Source organism: Colobus angolensis, unplaced genomic scaffold (assembly GCF_000951035.1).
Source record: "Colobus angolensis palliatus isolate OR3802 unplaced genomic scaffold, Cang.pa_1.0 Scaffold192, whole genome shotgun sequence".
Taxonomy (NCBI): domain Eukaryota; kingdom Metazoa; phylum Chordata; class Mammalia; order Primates; family Cercopithecidae; genus Colobus; species Colobus angolensis.
The window spans coordinates 37930-56215 of record NW_012115066.1 but is presented as its reverse complement, the minus strand read 5'-3'; the positions used below and the strand labels follow the sequence as shown (position 1 = coordinate 56215).

At 36.2% G+C, this 18286-nt stretch overlaps 1 protein-coding gene across 1 annotated transcript in view; it reads left to right on the top strand.

Annotated features, from left to right (window-relative positions):
* The first annotated feature begins 4106 nt into the window (after positions 1-4106).
* Positions 4107-18286, top strand: part of LOC105510786 (A disintegrin and metalloproteinase with thrombospondin motifs 6-like) — a 30936-nt gene continuing 16756 nt past the window's right edge. Inside the window, exons 1-3 of the mRNA XM_011940685.1 lie at positions 4107-4683; positions 12783-13157; positions 15579-15943. Of these exons, the coding sequence (XP_011796075.1) occupies positions 13061-13157; positions 15579-15943 (462 nt within the window). The 5' untranslated portion in view covers positions 4107-4683; positions 12783-13060. The remainder of the gene's footprint in view (positions 4684-12782; positions 13158-15578; positions 15944-18286) is intronic.

Below are 18286 nucleotides of genomic sequence, written 5' to 3'. Positions count from 1 at the left end.
AAGGTAGACTTCTGATGGTTAATGTTGAGTGTCAACTTGATTGGATTGAAGGATGCAAAGTATTGTTCCTGGATGTGTCTGTGAGGGTGTTGCCAAAGGAGATTAACATTTGAGTCAGCAGACTGGGAGAGGAGGACTCACCCTCAAGCTGGGTGGGCACAATCTAATCAGCTGCCAGCATGGCTAGAATAAAAGCAGGCAAAAGAACGTGGAAGTACTAGACTGACTGAGTCTTCCAGCCTCATCTTTCTCTCATGCTGGATGCTTCCTGCCCTCAAACATCAGACTCCAAGTTCTTCAGCTTTTGGACTCTTGGACCTATACCAGTAGTTTGCCAGGGGCCCTTGGGCCTTTGGTCACAGACTGAAGACTGCACTGTCAGCTTCTCTATTTTTGAGGTTTTGGGACTTGGACTGGTGTCCTTGCTTCTCAGCTCGCAGATGGCCTATTGTGGAACTTCACCTTATGATCGTGTGAGTCAATACTCCTTAATAAACTCCCCTTCATATATACATCTATCCTATTAGTTCTGTCCCTCTAGAGAACCCTGACTAATATAGCTTCTATTTTTTGGTTTTTGAAATGTATACATATAAACAAATTTCTTCCCTCCCCAATTTCCATTTATTTCATCTCTGGTTTCCTGAATGGGGTTCACTGAAGTATATTAGTTTTCTAAAGACTGCTAGCGTTTTTTTGTTTTTTTTTTAGATGTGACTAAGGAGTTTCCTATCAACTCTATTCTGCCCATAATCTTCATTTCTTAATTAAACGAAGAAGGAAAAGAAAAGCTGGAGGGAAAAGTTTGAAAGAGAAAAAAAAAATTGGTCTCTATAATAATTTTCAAGAATTTTTATTGCAACTAAAATTCTTTCAGTGTTTATGAAGAAAAAAATGGATGGGTATAGTACATACATTTCCATGGTAACAGAAGTGTTAAATACAAGATATTTGTATTTAAATATCTTGTATTAATTTAAATATCTTGTATTAAAATGGTAAGATATACCTGTAATCCCAGCACTTTGGGAGGCCCAGACAGGCGGATCACGAGGTCAGGAGATTGAGACCATCCTGGCTAACACGGTGAAACCCCGTCTCTACTAAAAATACAAAAAATTAGCCGGGCGTGGTGGCGGACGCCTGTAGTCCCAGCTACTCTGGAGGCCTAGGCAGGAGAACGGGGTCAACCCTGGAGGCGGAGCTTGCAGTGAGCCGAGATCGTGCCACTTCACTCCAGCCTGGGCGACAGAGCGAGACTCTGTCTCAAAAAAAAAAAGAAAAAAAAACAGCTGGGGATGGTGGTTCATGCCTGTAGTCTCAGCTAAAATATATATTTTTTTATTAGTCAATTTAAGTAAGTAAATAGATAATAAAATAAAAATGTAAAAGAGACTTAAGAGAATGGCGGTTACACGGGACAGTTCACTTGTGAAAATTCATTAGACTGAACACTTGTCATCAAACTATATAATTATTTATGCATTTTTCTGCATGAATATTTTAACTTCAATTAAAAGTTCATTAAAAAAGAGATCAAGCCATTGCAATGTATGGATCTTGAGTCTAATAAAAGAGGCATTTTTTAAAGCCCTTTTTGCAATTGGGACATCTGAGTACAATATGGGATGACATGAAAGAGTTACTAATGTTTTAAGAATAATAGTGGTGTGTATTTATTTTTTAGTCCTTTTGTTTTAGAAATACAGAGAAATACTTAATGGATGAAATGAAATGATATCCGAGGTTGACTTCATACAGTAGGGTTGATGGAACAACTAATGGGAAACATTAATAGATGAAACAAAGTTGGTCACACTTGAACACTTGAAACTGGATAATGGCAGCATGAGTGTTCATTATAGTGTTTTTTTTTTTTTTACATTTGTATATGTTTGAAATTTTCTGCAATGCAGTTAAAATATTTACACAAACATATATATATACACACATATATAAAGTTAAATTGACAGTTCACCATTTCCCACCCTAATCAATTTTCACCAGTTGTTCACAGTATTCTTGAACACATTATTCAATCACTTGGAGACAGAATCTGCTGGAAAAGTTTCATTACTCTGTTTAGACACAGGATGGCACTCTTTGAATAAGTAATTAGCCAAAGTCCACTCCCACTAAGCTCCTCTACAAGCTGCTACTTTGTAGGGCAGTTTATCTTAGTTGAGGGTAAAATCTTTTCAGAGAGCTTATATAGATATTTACTGCTCATACCTTTTTTGTGTGTGTGTGTGCTGGCTGTCCCTATTTACTGACAGTACTTGAAAAATTAAGGAAGGTTAAGGTTCAAAACTATTTAAATAGTCATTTGATGCCTACTTTTCTTATTTTTGGTGTTTACAATTATTGCTATATTTTGCTACCTCATGTATTTGACATATATGTACACACACATATGTACACATACAAATACACACACATACATACATACATATGAATCATCTTTATTTAAAACTCAAGGCCAACTATTGAACAGATTTCTACATTTTAAATGGCATTTAGCCAAATACTACTGATTAACGTCAGGATGAGGACTATTGACTGTGGACAGATGCTTTCCACTTTCAACCCTTGAAGAATTGAAATAACTGTATTCTTGGACGTTCTCGGTCTGATTCATGCCTCCTTTTAGCCAACTATTCATAGATTCACCAGAAGAATTACACCTACTACCTCCGGCGTAGGAAGAAAAAAAAAAAAAAATCAAATGGGCAATAATGTTAGCAGAAGCTTGAAATTTAAGAGCCGGTGTTCCGAAAGATCATTCTTCCTACCCTCTTCCCCCTGGTCCAATTCTCCTTTCTGGTTCTGGCCATCGGAAATCGACTTGGCATTAACTAAGGACTGGAATTTCAAGGCGTCAATTTTCCCCTGCCCCCAACCTCGGAAACTCTTAAACAGCTCCCTATTCTACACTCAATGGTAGAGACAGATAAATGATGCAGCAGATTACACCGTTGAAAGGCAACATTTGTCCTGAGCTATTTTCACATTTTTTCCTGTTTCCGATGTATGTGCCAGACTTTGTTTGCTTGCTTAGGGCATGGAAAACATTGGGCATTTTCTCCCCAGTGGCAGGTTTCTCTCAGCAAATGAAAGTGAAAGTGCTACATTGTAGCGGTATTTTATCCTTAAAGTCTGGACTGGTAGATGGTGTGTAGGGGGGAGGGAGGGTGGGCTTGGAAAGCTTGAAGAACCAGTTTTGAGGTTTTGTTTGTTTATCTTGAGATCGCAGCAGGGTTCCTGTTTTTTTCCCTTTTTTTTTTTTTTTGGTGGGGGGGTGGGAGGGAGGTCCTATTTCGGATTTATTTTCATTTGGGCATCATTGAAGTTTCATTCAATGGACTGACTTTAAAAAAATACACTCCACTTGTGGCTTTTCCCGGTTGCACTTTAAAACACCATCCAGTCTCACCCTCATCTGGAAATAATGCAAGCTTCTCTCTTCCCCCGCTCCCTCCTCCCCTACTTTTTTTTTTTTTTTTAAAGCTCCACATAACCCGAAGTCGATAATCAGATGGAAAATGTGCTGGTATTAGTTTACTTTAGTTTACTTTTCCTTTTGGTGCTAACCTTACTTACTGAAGTATGTATAAAACACAGGCATTTTGTACACTTGTAGCTACTGAGGCTTGATGTCTGCCTGCTCCACGAATCTAAGCTTTAAGTTTCCTCAGAGGTACTGTTTACGTGCAAGTTTTAACATTTTGATTGTGTGGAGTTCAAAAATAAAATTACACAGAGAATGACACCAGAGATCTTAACAGTGACATTAGTCCATCTAAAGTCATTCATCCTTCTCCCTCCCCCTTCCTTTTTCCAAGAAACAACTAATAGCAAACCAGGCTAGAATTTCTAAGAGAGTTTAGAGGAGGAGGAGGAAAAGAGGCGGAGTGAGATAGGAGAGAGGTTAGAGAGGCCAGAATTTCTCTCATTCACAGTGTGGAAAAGTTGACATTGTCTAAGCCCTTCTGAATGGCTGGTAGTTGGTTACCCCGATTGTACCTCTACCTCCCCTCCCCCTCCACGTGACGACCCAGGACACATGCGCACCCGACGCAGCCCAGGCACATCTGCAGACTGACGTCAGTGTGCTCTGCCTCCGAGGAAAAGCTGCCAAAATTTTCTCCTGCTGCAATTCAAGTTGGCTGGGGGCCGGTAGTGAGATCTAGGGCTACTTCAACAAAACTTTGCTGCCCTTCCTGCTCCTCTTGTCTTCTTTTCTCCTGATACCTTTTGATGCTCTGCACATGTTATTTGCATAGCAAAGGCACTAAGCTTTCCAGGAAGAGAGGGCACCACTTCCACCCCCAATAAGTCTTTTTTCCCGTCTTTTCTTTCTTTTCCTTTCCTTTTTTGGGGGGTGGGGAGGGAGAGAAAGGGGGTTTGCAAAGGCAGCATCTCAGAGTGATAGCCTAGATGTATTGAAGGCATCTCTTATTCTGCCAAATCGGAAAGTCAGTTCTCTAAAGCCCGGGTTAGCCAGACCATAGGGTTTTATTCTGGTTGCAGAATAACTGACTGGTGTGGCTTTGCAAAGGGGGGCAAAAAATTTAAAAAAAAAAAAATTAAAAAAAGTTAGAGAAGAGAGGGAGTACGTGCGTCGTCCAGTGCAATCTCTATTGTCTGAAACTTACTTTTTATCAGAATTTGAAGATGAAAACGGTAAGGAAGACTTAACAATATTCAATGAAGCTTTTTTTTTTTTTTAAACCAACAACTTGTGCTTTGCTTGTCTTCCGAATAACGCTTAGAAAACTTTTTTTCTGTGTGTGTGATTTGTTTTTTTTTTTCTTTTTCTTTTTCTTTTTTTTTTAAATGGCAATGAGTGAGCTTGACTGAACTCATTTTACAAATAGATATCTTTTTAACTCCAGACTTGTCGGGGGTTGTAGAATTCTGGGACTTGCAATTATTTTATGATGCAAAAAATACGTTTATTTTATGAATATACAATACATGTTTTGTGAAGTGGACTTGATTATGATTATTGTAATCTTTTAACTGATCACCAAATAGTAATCCGGAAGGTAATAATGATGTGTGTGTTTTAAACTGATTTCCAGTTTTCTTAAAGAAAAGTCTTCTGCATTTTGTAGTTTCATGTCAGTGTCGTAAGTCTTCAGACAAGTGCATATTTTATGCTTGGACTCAGAGGGTAGCATTAATGTGCTAGCTGTAGCCCCGATGCTCTAGGACATGTTAAGCTCTTAATAGGCTAATCAAAGAGATGGAAGCGTGTGTTTTTGATTTACTTTTGGCCACTTGGGACGTGCTAGACTCATAACCCTCCCGAGCCTTGTTTATCGGGGTATGTCTGTATATATGGTGTATGGGACCAAAGTTCAGGGATTGAGGAGGGAGAGCGAGAGTGCGAGAATGGGGTATTGGAAAGCCTCTTTCTGATAATATGTGCTGCAATTCCTGTCTTTGATGCTTTCTTTCCTTGTACTAGAGGAAAAGTGAGCGAGAGATTGAGAAAGCGCACTGAGAGGGAACAAGAGAGTGAGTTTTTTACTCTTGTTTTTATTTGAGCTGCCGGTGCAACGCGTTTGGGCCAGATGCCAACTGTCTGGGTCACACGCGTTTTATCCAAATAGATTTAGCGCTGCTGTCTGGAAATGGGCTGCTGAATGTTAACTTTAGGATCAACTCAACCAGGGCAGCTCAGACTGTTACCCTCTGTCTGGGCGAAGTGGAATGGTGGGGACGGGGGGAGGTGAGGGTGTGCAGAGCAGAGAGAAAAAGGGAAACTGAACCATTGCTTGGAACTTTAAAAAAGACACTTGAGTGTGATTTTCAACATACTCTTTTTATGTTCAGATGTCGTGGACTAATTTTCTGTTCTTTTTTCTTTCTTTTTTAGTTTTTGTTAATTAATTAGACTGAAATGTTTAGATGTGGGGATGACAGTTTTCAGAATTCATGACAGGAAAAGAAATCCAAACTTGGTGTAGTTGAAAGAAATTAAGAAAATTAATTTTGGAGGTAATTGTTTTCTTGTGTTGCAGCAAAGTGGTAGCTGCAGTCTAGTTTATGTTAATTTTGTGCTTAAATGTGATCATTAGTGTTTTGAATTTTTGAAGAATAGCATTTAGAGGCAAATACGTTGATTTCAAACAAGTCAAATTCATTCATTTGCCACAACATTTGCCACAAATGGCTGCAAATGAAATCTGTGTAGTGGTCTTAATATTTTTGTGATTCCCAAGAAGAAAAACTTCTAGCCTCACGACTTAAAATACTGTAATATTCCTCATGTCTGATTCCAGTACCTGTAAGATTAATTCCTACTCTGGTCTACTCTTAGCACTTCCTCTTTCTTTCCTTAGTAACCACTAGTAGTTACTAGGATGAGTCTTTATGCCAAATCTTATCAAGTTTGTGACTTTAGTGAGTGAATGAAGGGAGTTAACATATTGAGAGTTAGTTGACAGCATATTTGGAATATGTGTTGGGGGTAGTGGGGAGAAAAAGAGGGGAAGAGGTGGATAGCTCTCTTGCTTCTGCCAAAAAACATGGTTGATTATCAAGCTAACCTCAAGAGAAAAAAACTTATAATACAGATAATGTGTATTTACTTGCTATCTGGAAAAAAGTGTGAGACTACATGTAATTTAGGGCTTGAGTTTTATAAATCATGGATTGTGTTTTTGCTTTTAGCTCATTTGCTTTTCTTGATAGATGTGTTTTGGGTAATCTATGTGTTTAGTTTCACCTTTCCTTGGAAACCAATCTCACAAATTTTATAAATGACCTGGAAACCTTTATACTTAGAGCCTAATTGTGTCCTTAGCATACAGTAGGTGATAATAAATATTTGTTGAGAGAATAAATGGAAAATGAAAGAAGTTAATTTTCATATATAAAAATTAAATACCTGAAATGAGCATGGTATTGTTGTTTCTTCCATGGAGATCAAATCAGCCTTAAATAAATAACCAGAGTTAAGATGGATGAAAGAAGTTGAGAAGAACGTTATACATGTTCTTTAGCTTCATAATAATAGTTCACAAGAGGAAATTATTACCTTGGCTACTCCCAGATCACTTGAGTGGGAAGCAAAGATGATAGAGGAAAAAAGACAAGTAATACCCTCCAACCAGGGCAGACTACTGAGGAAATCACTATAGTGCAAGTTGTGTGATCTTTTTTCTTCTTAGGTAGTGTAGCTTTGATCCATGGAAGCAGGTAAATGATCCCTTAACTTTACTGCCTGGTGCATTTGTGTTAGGGAAAAAGGCATACGTGAAATCAAAGTGAAATGGATGTTTTGGTTCTGTTTTCAAATTTAAAGTAGTTATAAGTATCATTATCAAGACCGAAGTTCTTTACTCCTTGCTGTAAAAGACAATATAACTAGTTGATTGACTCCATCATCATATCTAACTTATTTCACTTTTTTGAGGGAAAGAGGAACATGAAACTATTTTTGAAGGAAGGCCTTTGAAGAGTGATGTTAGATAATGAAAGAGGGCTAATATTATTTAGCTTAAAGTGAAGTACAGAGACACTTTACATCATATGTAATCTAATCTCTTCACAAGTCTTTGTGAGATAGACATCAGTATCATGCTTTTATAGATGAGAAAGCAGATACAGAGAGGTTAAGTAACTGGGGGTCAGGCCAGGACTCAAAGCCTTTGTGATTTCCACAACATAATGATGTTTCTGCTATACAATTTAAAAGGTCAATGCATTGTAATTTTTGGACAACTCTTTAGTATTTTAATGTTAGTCTGAACTTTGTAAACTATATCTGGAAAAGTCACAGGCTCTACATATTTATGGTGTCCAGATTAACCTCTCCACCAGGTGTCAGAAAGTGGGTAAACTCATTCACTTTTATTTTGTAGGGGACTAAGAGTCGTTAGATTTGTTAATTGTGTTGATTTTAGTTAAATTCTTTTTTGTTTTGTTTTGTTTTTTGTTTTTGAGACGGAGCCTCGCTCTGTCACCCAGGCTGGAGTGCAGTGGTGCCATCTTGGCTCACTGCAGCCTCCACCTCCCATGATCAGGTGATTCTCTTGCCTCAGCCCCCTGAGTAGCTGGGATTACAGGTGTGCACCACCACGCCTGGCTAATTTTGTATTTTTAGTATATTCAAGGTTTTGAAATGTGGGCCAGGCTGGTCTCAAACTCCTGACCTCAGGTGATCCGCCCGTCTCAGCCTCCCAAAGTGCTGGGATTATAGGTATGAGCCACCATGCCTGACCAATTCTAGTTGAATTCTATCTAGACTAATTTACTTAATGTTAAGTTTCTTCACTGAGCACTGGAGGCAAAAAAAAGAAAAGAGGGAGCAAGGGAGCGATAAAGGAAAAAGACACTCAGATGCCAGCTATTGTAACTAGTGTTGGAACCAAGACTATAACTGGTTTGTTTAACTTCAAAGCTCCTGCTTTTTCAACTATGCACCAATGCCTTTTTTACTGCAAATCCTTAAATCATACAGTAGTCTACTTCTGGCCAAATAGGTATTACTTTTTTTTCCTCAGTGCTACTGGCTTAGTTAACTTGGGCATTTACAGGAGAATAAGTAAGAGTGAAGGTTATGAAACTGTAACAATTTATAAAAAGAGCAGGACATTTCTCAAGAGGGAAAAATAGTTACTCCCTAAATCCAGTCAACTGTATTGTAAGTTTCTCAGTAGTTTCAAAACCCAGAAAAATAGGAGAAAAAGGGATGAATGATTCAATCAAATCTATCTCCATTGCTAGAAAATTAATTCAAATGTGTTAAGTATATGTTCTTTAAAGGGAGATTATAATCTAAACTATATGAGGGACTCATTTAATGTCAGATTTTATTACTCAAAACACTCCAGTGATTTAAAAAATTTAAAACAATGAGAATGAATGTTGTTCATGAGGCAACAATTATAATTTTAATATTACATGGGAAAGTTTAGAGGATGGAATCTGTATTTAAGTAGGTTGAAAACCAAGATAATGGAATTTTTTTTTTTTTTTTTTTTTTTTTGAGATGGAGTCTCGCTCTATCGCCCAGGCTGGAGTGCAGTGGCCGGATCTCAGCTCAGTGCAAGCTCCGCCTCCCGGGTTTACGCCATTCTCCTGCCTCAGCCTCCCGAGTAGCTGGGACTACAGGCGCCCGCCACCTCGCCTAGCTAGTTTTTTGTATTTTTTAGTAGAGACGGGGTTTCACGGTGTTAGCCAGGATGGTCTGGATCTCCTGACCTCGTGATCCGCCCGTCTCTGCCTCCCAAAGTGCTGGGATTACAGGCTTGAGCCACCGCGCCCGGCCTCAATGGAATTCTTTTTATTGCTGTTATTGAATAATGGTATAACTTAATCTCTCTAAAAATTTTTTACCTGAGAAAGGATATATAGTACCTGCTATCTTGCCTAAATTAGTGTAGAAGTAATTTCGAGAAGAAACAATGACTGTATGTGAAGTTGTTAAAAACTATTCACATTAACTAAACAATACCATTTATAAATATCTTGGCCGGGCACAGTGGCTCATGCCTGTAATCCCAGCACTTTGAGAGGCCAAGGCGAGCGGATCAGGAGGTCAGGAGGGCAAGACCATCCTGGCTAACACAGTGAAACCCCATCTCTATTAAAAAAAAAAATACAAAAAATCAGCTGGGCACGGTGGCACGCACCTATAATCCCAGCTACTCAGGAGGCTGAGGCAGGAGAATCACTTGAACCTGGGAGGCGGAGGTTGTAGTGAGCCAAGATCGTGCCACTGCACTCTGACATGGGCAACAAGAGTGAGACTCCATCTCAAAAAAAAAAAAAAAAAAAAATCTTATTTGACATTGGTTGTTATTAACTGCTATTGACTGTTTAAATTTGAGTGCCTTAAACTGAAAGTGTGATGTAATACAAAGAATTTAGAGTTTAGAATCAGACAGCCTTGCCGGGCGCAGTGGCTCAAGCCTGTAATCCCAGCACTTTGGGAGGCCGAGACGGGCGGATCACGAGGTCAGGAGATCCAGACCATCCTGGCTAACACGGTGAAACCCCGTCTCTACTAAAAAATACAAAAAGCTAGCCGGGCCAGGTGGCGGGCGTCTGTAGTCCCAGCTACTCGGGAGGCTGAGGCAGGAGAATGGCGTAAACCCGGGAGGCGGAGCTTGCAGTGAGCTGAGATCCGGCCACTGCACTCCAGCCCGGGCAACAGAGCGAGACTCAGTCTCAAAAAAAAAAAAAAAAAAAAAAAAAAAAGAATCAGACAGCCTTGTGTGAATCTGGGCTCTACTGTTTTATACCTATCTGACCAGTGAGCTTCAGCTTCTTTATTTATGAATTGGTGGCTGTATTAGTAATCAATTGCTGTGTAACAAATTACCACAAACTTAGTGAGTTAAAACAATACACATTTATTATCACACAGTTTCTCTGGGTCAGGAATCTAGGGATTGTGTCCTCAGCTTTAGTGTATCTCACGAGGCTACAAAGTGTTGCCAAGGACTAGTGTCTTTACAGAAGGCTTGACTGGGGAAGAATCTGTTTCTAAGCTCACCTATTACTGAATAGGATTTAGTTTCTTGCATACTGTTGGACTGAGGGCCTTAGTTCCTTGTTAGTGATATCAGAGGCTGCTCTCAGTTTCTTCAATGTGGGCCTCACCAAATGACAGCTTGCTTCAGCTAAACCAATTAGGGAAAGATGTGGCTGGCAGGATGGAAGTCAGAATCTTTTGTATGTAATAATGAAGTGATATCCCCTCAAAGTTGAGATATTCTATTGGTTAGAATCAAATTAGGAGGAGGGGAACAAGGGAATGGATATGAGGAAGCCAGATTATTATTATGGGCTCATCAGAGTCTACCACAGGGGCAGAGTATATTTACTTCAAAAGATTGTTTTGGAGATTAAAAGAAGCAATATATATTTAAAGTTTTTTATTTTTGGTCTGATCTTAAACTACCTTTCTGGTTATTACCTGTTTCCCCCCCCCCCCACAGGAACAAAATTTGCTATTGCTATTATTACTAATATTGTTTACTATTTCCCATTTTTTTTTTCTGGTTATCTAGACTTTGTGGAATGCATTTCTTCTATTTGTAATGATTACCTCCAGCAATTTGATTTGTAAAATTATATTCGTCTTCCAGGATCTGTCTGAAATGCTGCTTTTTCCATAAACATTCCTTGATCAATTCTTCTCTGACCCAGAAGTCATCTCCCTCATCTGATCTCCCACAACAACTTTGCACAACCTTATCATGGCATTTGTCAGTCTGCCTTACACTTTTCCTTGTTGTTTAGATTATGAGCTCCCCAAGGGCAAGGATTGAATCTTAATCTTTTCTGTTTCCCTTAATCCTTTTCTGTATTCTGATGTTGTTATAACATCATCTTTTTAACATAGTAGGACAATATTTGTTGATTAATGAATTAGCTTTTCCAAGGCTTAGCAGTTTAATAACTTGTAGAGACAGATGTAAGGAATTTTAAATGGCTGTTGTTGTTTTATATGTTGTATATACCAATATTTCTAGCACCGCAGGGAATGAAGTGTTTCACATAAGTTAATTTTACAGGTAACTACAAATACTTTTTATATGCCTAAAGTGATTTTATTTTAACCATTTATTTAAATTCATTTATTCATTCTTTTACTCATCCATTTTTTTCAACCAACAAATATATATTAAGTATTTATTATGTGAAAATTTTATATATTAGGGATTTGGAATGAAAATCTTTCTAATATCTTTTGTGTACTTTCCTAACTTATTAACAGTAACATATTTTATTAAAAGCATTTATCTTCTTAGTTTGGACTCAGGCATAGTATTATGAATGTCAGATATTGAGCTATATAACAGTTATCATACAATAGGAACTGTTAAACTATGTAAGACCCATTTGCCTCTACCCCAAACTATATTACTTTGGGGTTCTAAAACTAACATTTTAGTTTTTTATCCTTTTTTTGGGTCACAGTTTTGCTGTTTATGGCTAGTTTTTAGTCTCTTAGTTATTTTCTTCTTCTGATCTGCTGTATCCCGGGAAATCAGGCAGCCAAATATGCTATTCTGTATCAAGTGTGAATGAAGACTCTGAGTAAGGTTGTTAGTTGAAAGTAAAGTACATGAGATAGGACTTGAAATCTGTTGTAATACTTGAAATGAAGTTTTTAAAATTTCTTTTAAGTTACATTCCAGAGAGTTGAAATTGACTCATGAGTTGCCTTGTAAGTCACATAAGACTTCCAAGTAAAGTCAAGGGTTATAGTACATATAGTTCAACTTTTTATAAGTTTAGTTTCTGATACTGTCTTAGTGTTCACAGATGGCTGCTAAATGTCACTGTATTTGTAGATCTACTTTGTCAGAAAAAAAATGATAGGTGCCTTATAAAGCAACACAATATCTGGATATGAGTGTGTTTAAAAGGCATGTTATGGAATGGGATCACATATTGTTTGTCACTTACATATAATGAACTGAGGTAGTGAAGTCAGCTGACTTTATTTTATCAAAAGGAAGTTAACTCACTGCCCATCATTGTTATCTTCAAAGTTTTTTAAAAAGACTTATGATTTCTCTTTAGATTCCTTATTTGATTATTAAGTAGCTCTGGCATTATGTTGATAACCATTGAGGTCTCTAATTCTGTGTCTAATCTTGTGAATGTTTATTTAGACTATAAAGAATAACAATGGTCTAATTTAACTATATTATTTTGTAGTTACGTCTTTTGGCAAGGATTCAGTACTATATAGGACTTGGATTTTTCCATTCTGGATATTTTTCAGTTAACTTAAATTTTTTTTTTTCTAGGTTAAAAAATGGCCATACTTTAGTAACTAATCAGCCTAATGCTTTGCTTATGAAAACTTTTACCATCATTATTTTTTCATTTTGGATTGAGAAAATGAATCCAGATATAGAAGAAAGTGCAGGATGTTGGATAAAAGTGCCTCTTAAACAGTGGAACATCCAATAACTAATTTACAAGAAGTTTTAAAGAAATAAAATTGTTATGCTTCGATTTTGGTATGGTATTGACTCTTTAGCACATAGGTAGCCCTCAAAAAAATCATCCAGTTTTCTAAATTATGGAAATTTTGTGGAAGACGTTGACCTGGATTTTGAGCCTCATCATGGCTTCATCGGAATTTCATAGTGACCACAGGCTTTCATACAGTTCTCAAGGTAGGATTCTTGCTTTTGAAACTGACACAAAATATTGCTATTAATTGGACAAGAAAAGATTCTGCATATTTAGTTTGGATGGATAGTTTTTTTTGGGATATGCAGTGATAGGAATAGAGGCCCACTGTGTCAATTCGGTGCTCGTTTCATAAATGTTAAGGGCTATGCATCGTTTAATGTGTCCTACTAGTATTTAACATCCAGTGGATTTTAGAGTTGACTGGTTTTTCTTGGAAAATGATAGACCCCAGGCCTTGTTCTTCTGAAACTTAAACTTTAATAAGCTTGTTCATGACTAGAGCTTTTGGGCAAGGACATGTTCAAAAAAATCCAAACATGTATGCTGTGGAAGAAGAAACCAGATAAATTATGATACAGGACCCTTTTAATATGGACCCTTGGTGAAAAAATACTTTTCCAAACCTAAGAATTCTGATCTAAAGACTAGAATCTGAGTATAAGAATGAGAACTGTAAGAAGTGCAGCTTTTCATGTTCTAATCTTTATAATTTTAATCTATAGAATTGGTCCTTATATCATAGAAATGATCTTAATAAAGCAGGCCCAGGAGTAAATGTCATTTTGCTTTCCATGGACCAGTCCAGTCCATATAGAATTATTGAAAGGCATACCTTTTGGATTTCCCTCCCATGAATACATAGTAACAGATAATTTTTTGGTGCCGATGAACCAGATTTTCAAGACTATTACAGATTGATGTATGTGTCTAGAAGTCTGTGTTAAAAAGTGTGGCTCTCAGAGTAAATCAATGAAGCCGTGACATTTAGTATGAACTCTATTTATAAGAAGTGAAATAAACACTGTCTTTTAATTTATTTACCATTTGGTTATGGTTTTATGGAAGTTTATATTAGTGGGTAAACTCCATGTGTAGATACTGAGGCAAATAAGAAGACATTTGGTTTCCCTTAGTGGTAAATCTAGCTGAAAGAAGGTATGGCTAAGAAGGTAGGTGGATAATATTTAGTACATCTAAATGAGGAAAATATGTCTAAAAGTTATCTGAAATTTTAGTCAAGCTGTTTTTAAAATAGCTTTATTGAGATATTACTACATATACCATGTAATTCACCCATTTAAGGTATATAAATTCAGTGGTTTTTAGTATTTTCAGCATTGTACAACCATCACAGTAACCTATTTTATTTTATTTTATCTTATTTTAATTTTTGGCACTAGTGTCATTGCCACCATAATCAATTTTAGAACATTTTCATCACTCCAAAAAGAAGCCTATACTTCTTAGTGGTCACTCCCAAATTCTCTCCAAACCAGCTTTCACCCCCAGCTGTAGGCAACCTCTGAGCCTTCTGTCCGTAGAGATTTGCCTATTCTGGATATTTCATATAAATGTAACGATATGTGGCATTTTGTGACTTGCTGTTTTACTTAGCATAATGTTTTAAATGTTAGATAATGAACTTTGATTATGAAGACAGTTGTTATGAAGGTTCATTCATGTCATAGCATGTACCAGTACTGCATTCCTTTTTATTGTAAAATAATATTCCATTGTGTGTATATACTAGATTTTGTTTATTCATCAGTTGATGGAAATTTGGTTTAATTCCCCTTTTTGAGTATGATGAATAATGCTGGTAAGAGTATTCACATCTAAATTTTTATATGAACATGGATTTTCATTTCTATTGTGTACATACGTGATAGGAGAATTGCTGGATCATATGATTACCTCCATGTTTAAAATTTTGAGGAATTGTCACGCTGTTTTTCAAAGTGGCTGCAGCATTTTACATTCCTACTGACGATTTTTTTTTTTTTTTTGAGACGGAGTCTCACTCTGTCGTCCAGGCTAGAGTGCAGTGGCGCAGTCTTGGCTCACTGCAACCTCTGCTTCCCAGGTTCAGGCAATTCTCCTGCCTCAGCCTCCAGAGTAGCTGGGACTACAGGCGTGTGCCACAACGCCCGGATAATTTTTTATGTTTTTAGTAGAGACGGGGTTTCACCGTGTGATGATTTCTTAAAAAATAATAATTTCTGCAAGGCTATAGAGATTCTTTTTTGGATAACTTTCAAAAACAGATTCTATCTGAGCTAAACTCTTTTCTTTTACATATGTGTGCTTTTCATTATTTTTTATTTCAATGTAAAATTTTCATATTTCTTACAGAATTTAGCTCTTAGGATCCATGTTTTAAAAGTTAAAAAAGTAAAATAGTCTTTCACAAGTAATACTAAAATAATTACAACTTAACCTTCAGATTTTAAACTTTTCTTTCATTTTTGTTTAATATAACTTTTTTTGTACATACCTCACATATAACGATTCATAGTTTTAACTGACATAGTTGTTGTTTATATTGCTGCTTCTTTGTTCTGTTAAATTTTCTTTTCTTCCATGTGTTTTTTTTCTGGATTCTCTGCCTTGTGATTACAAAGAGGAATTCCTGACTTATCTTGAACACTACCAGCTAACTATTCCAATAAGGGTTGATCAAAATGGAGCATTTCTCAGCTTTACTGTGAAAAATGATAAACACTCAAGGAGAAGACGGAGTATGGACCCTATTGATCCACAGCAGGCAGTATCTAAGTTATTTTTTAAACTTTCAGCCTATGGCAAGCACTTTCATCTAAACTTGACTCTCAATACAGATTTTGTGTCCAAACATTTTACAGTAGAATATTGGGGGAAAGATGGACCCCAGTGGAAACATGATTTTTTAGACAACTGTCATTACACAGGATATTTGCAAGATCAACATAGTACAACTAAAGTGGCTTTAAGCAACTGTGTTGGGTTGGTAAGTAGATGCTACAATTTTAAACTTCTGATGGGAAAATAAGTTTGCAATATAAATGTCTTTCCTCAGATTAAAAAAATATATATATATATGTGTAGTCTAAGTAGGAAGGTAATAGTTTACATTTTTTTGCTATTTCTGCTGCCTTTGATTTTGATTTTCTTTTTAATAATGTATTGACTTTTCAAATGGCAGCTTTTAAAACTCTATTATTAGAAGAGGAATGAACAAAACTTCAGGTTTCCCTTTGACTTAAGTTTTTCTGTTCAAATAAGATATCTTTTATGCATAAACAAAACTCAGTCATTTTTGAAGAATTTTAGGGTATGTTTGTATGTATGTGTATATTATGGCAGGAAGCCATGACACTGACATTCTTTTTATAATATCTTTCTTTGGTAGGTAACATATCTTAAAATTACTTATGACCTACTTATAGTTACGAGTTCTCAAAGTAGAATCTTTTATACCAGTGTCTATGAGATAATTTTTTATGTATTTATATGAAGATTGATATAAATCTTACTTTACTTAGAAACTGGGTTCTAGGCTGCGTGAGGTGGCTCATGTCTGTAATCCCAGTGTTTTAGGAGGCTGTGATGGGCGGATTACTTGAGGCTGGGAAATCAAGACCAGCCTGGGCAACATGGCGAGACCCCCATTTCTAACAATATATTTTAAAGAAAGAATAGAAAAAAGAAAAGAAAATGGGTTCAAGACTACAGAGTTTATCCTAGGCATTTGAATCCATTCTAGTCTAATGGTAAATACATAGTTCAAAGTTGCACATAGTAATAATTGCAAAACAAAGCAAAGTTCCATGCTTTCTCTTCTGTGTTTACCCTGTTCAGGCTAATGTAGATGTTCCATTAAAGCTGTGTCTGTGAAAAGGGTACAAACATTTTGATGCTCAAGGAATATTTTCAGAAACTGTTTTTCTTTTTTATTATAACATACCCATATTCTCTGTTTCAATATAAAATAACTATAATTCGAGTTGGGTTTAAATAAGTTGTAAATTTGAAAGGACTATCAAGAACTACACAATGGAGAAAAACATTTCACTGTAGATGTATATAGGAATGTGCTCCAATTGTCTGCTTTCTATCACAGTTAAGTAAAATGAGCCAAAATATTTACTTATCTTGTAAGATTTAGGTTTAATTTCTATAGACAAATTGAGTACACTCATTACTAGTTTCTCTATAAGCAGTGTTAGGACTTTATCTATAAAACAGACTTATCTTTTTCAATAAGATGATCCAAAATGTACTCTAAAACTTCTCATATGTTAAAATGACACACTATTAATTATCATAGAAAAATGCTATTCCTAGTCATTGACTAAGTTATTTACATTTGGCATTAACATTAATTATGCCATTGCTAGTTTTAACAGGGTGATGAAATGAGCAAATTCAAGATTTAGAAAAAAACAAAACAAAACTAATTCCATTGTGGAATTTGAGAGCAGAGTGATTGTAGATATGAAGATAATTTAGAACATGTAGGAGACAATAAGGGCCTATTCAAAGACTATGGCATTGAGAATAAAGAAGATAGAATGAATTTGAACCACATTTTGGGACAAAATTTAAAATATTTGCATCCTATTTTTTCTTTCCTGACATATAATAAGACAGAGAATAGTAGGTAGTTAATAATATTTTTTAAATTGAAATAGAATTGAACTTGTTGTGAGAAACAGGAGAGAAAGCAATTGAAGATGGCTGAGATATCTCTTTTGGATGAAAGTATATATGAATGTTATAAGTTGAGAACGAATGTCAGAGGAGAGCTGGATTGCAGAGGAATTTGAAGAGAATGCCTTTGATATAGCAAATATGAGGAATCTGAATAAATAAAGGTTAAAAATGTCTAATGGTATTTGAGAAATATAGCTCTGAAGTTTAGAAAAGAATTCAATTCTGGAAACAGGTAACTTCAGAGCCATTAATATAGGTGACTTTATGAAATTGTGAAACATGCTCTTTGATGACTCAAAAGTGAGAATAAAGTTGAAAATGGAACCTTTTCTACAATGAAGGAGATGACAAAATGTCACCTGTTCATCCTTATTGAGACTTTGTCTCTTGTTCTTTCCCTCTGTTAACACCTTTCTATTTTACTTCATCCCTTATTGACACTGTATGGTCCGTGTTAACTAAGTTTGCTTATTTGATTAAGGGGTGATCTGCCAGGTTTGTCCACTGAAGTTACTATTTTTTCCCTTGATAGTTCCTAAGGAATTTGTGAGCAGGTATTTCACACTTTTACACACCAGTTTTAGTAAACTTTACCTTCATTCTTATTCTGTATAATGTTACCTTTTTTTTTTTTTTT